A 1,804-nucleotide genomic window follows, 5' to 3' on the forward strand; every position below is an offset into this window, starting at 1 on the left:
GACCCTACACAGGGTTTCCAAGGCTGTAAATCTTTACAGGAGCAGACTGCCTCATCTTTCTCCCCATATAATCCATTCCCTACCAAAACCTATCCCATTGCCATCAAGATGATTCCAACTCAAGGCAGCCCATGTGTGACAGAGAAATGTGCTCCAAGTTTTCTTGGCTGTATCTTCTTGGAGGTAGACAGCCAGTCCTTTCATCTGCAGTGCTGCTGGGTAGGTTCAAACTGCCAACCAAACTTCCATCTTGATGTTGTTGTTAAGTGCCGTGGAGTCGGTTATAACTCATAGAGACCCTGTATAGGATTTCTGAGGAGCTACTGGTGAGTTTGAACCTCCAACCTTGCAGTTGAGTGCTTATCCTATAGTACCACACAAGGGACTGCATATTACTGCTCTGTTAGTTTTTATCTTTCACTATACAAGCTCTAAGCTTCTTCAACTCTGTTACTTAAAGATATACAATTGTTGCATTAATTCTTTTATTCTTTATAATTTTTAAATTAGAATTCAGTTTGCATATTAAGGGAATCTCATAGTTTCTTCTAGAATCCTATTTTCAGATGTTTTTATTCTATGATATATTGTCATTTTAAAAGTATGTCCAGTTGATGAACAGTTAGAATGCAGGACATTTTTTTTTTCCTTTCATCATTAGCTTTTTTCTAAGGTTTTTGTGAATTGAGTGATAGTTTACATGGGGGAACATCAGTTTTACATTCATAGTTTTATTGCAATGAGTACAATCTCCTCTGTGCATCATCATTCAACATTATTTGCTTCTATTCCCTCTGTTTTTTTGTGTGTGTTTTTTTGGTGGGCGGGGGATGCTCACAAAAACACTCAAGAATATATAATCATTTAAACAACCAAAGGGCACATTCTACAAGCCTGCCTCCTGGCTGCCAGCACACAGCCTTTCTCTTTCCATGAATCTAGAGATCTCAGCTGTTCCCTCTATCCCTGTCCCCATCTCTGCCTCCATATGTGATATTGTTGCTTCTCTGGATCAGGTTCCGCATTCCACTTGGGAGCACAGAGCATTTTTAAGGGCAGTAAAAGCATTCTGTGTGATACTATAATGGTGGACACATGGTATCATGCATTTGTCAACACTCACAGGAACATACAAAACAGAGAATGAATGAACCCTAATGTGAACTACTGACTTTAATTAATAATGTATCAATATTGGGTCATTGGTTGTAATGTACCCTACAAGGAGAAAGAGTGTTTAAGGGAGCTTGAACTCTTGGTACCTTTTGCACAATTTTTCCATAATCCTAAAATTGCTCTAAAAGATAAAGTATATGAGGAAAAACAAATATGCCCACTCTTAATTAGTGTTGGCTGGGTCATTTACGAGTTCTTCCTTTTGTCAACTTCCTTTTCCAGGTCATCTGCATTACAGACAAAGGAAGTGTTAAGACACCTTTGATCCAATATGATACTACTTTTGAACCTGGTAAACATTTAAATCATATTGTTTAAGATAGCACCTACTCATTTTCCTATAGAGCATCATATATGTATGCTTATATAAATGTGTTCCAATCTAGGAATGCTGGTAGATGTTGGGTTAGATATTGGAATGCTTACCACAGAGTTGGCAGTTCAAACTCACCAGCTGCTCCATGGGAGATAGATGAGAATTTCTGCTCCTGTAAAGATTGACAGTCTCTGATCCTTATAAAAGGTCACTATGAATTGGAATTGACTCGAAGATAGTTTGGTTTGGATTTTAATACTAATCTATTAACAAAGACTGTCTGTGGTGCTGTAGGATAAGTACTTGACTGTT

The 1,804-nt window shown here is 37.9% G+C and overlaps 1 protein-coding gene across 1 annotated transcript in view; it reads left to right on the forward strand.

The window, feature by feature from the left end:
- USH2A (Usher syndrome 2A (autosomal recessive, mild)) overlaps nucleotides 1-1,804 on the forward strand; it is a 1,370,557-nt gene that overhangs the window by 1,351,186 nt on the left and 17,567 nt on the right. Inside the window, 1 exon segment of the mRNA XM_006834191.1 lies at nucleotides 1,370-1,468. Within this exon segment, the coding sequence (XP_006834254.1) occupies nucleotides 1,370-1,468 (99 nt within the window).

Source organism: Chrysochloris asiatica, unplaced genomic scaffold (genome assembly GCF_000296735.1).
Source record: "Chrysochloris asiatica unplaced genomic scaffold, ChrAsi1.0 scaffold00009, whole genome shotgun sequence".
Lineage (NCBI taxonomy): Eukaryota > Metazoa > Chordata > Mammalia > Afrosoricida > Chrysochloridae > Chrysochloris > Chrysochloris asiatica.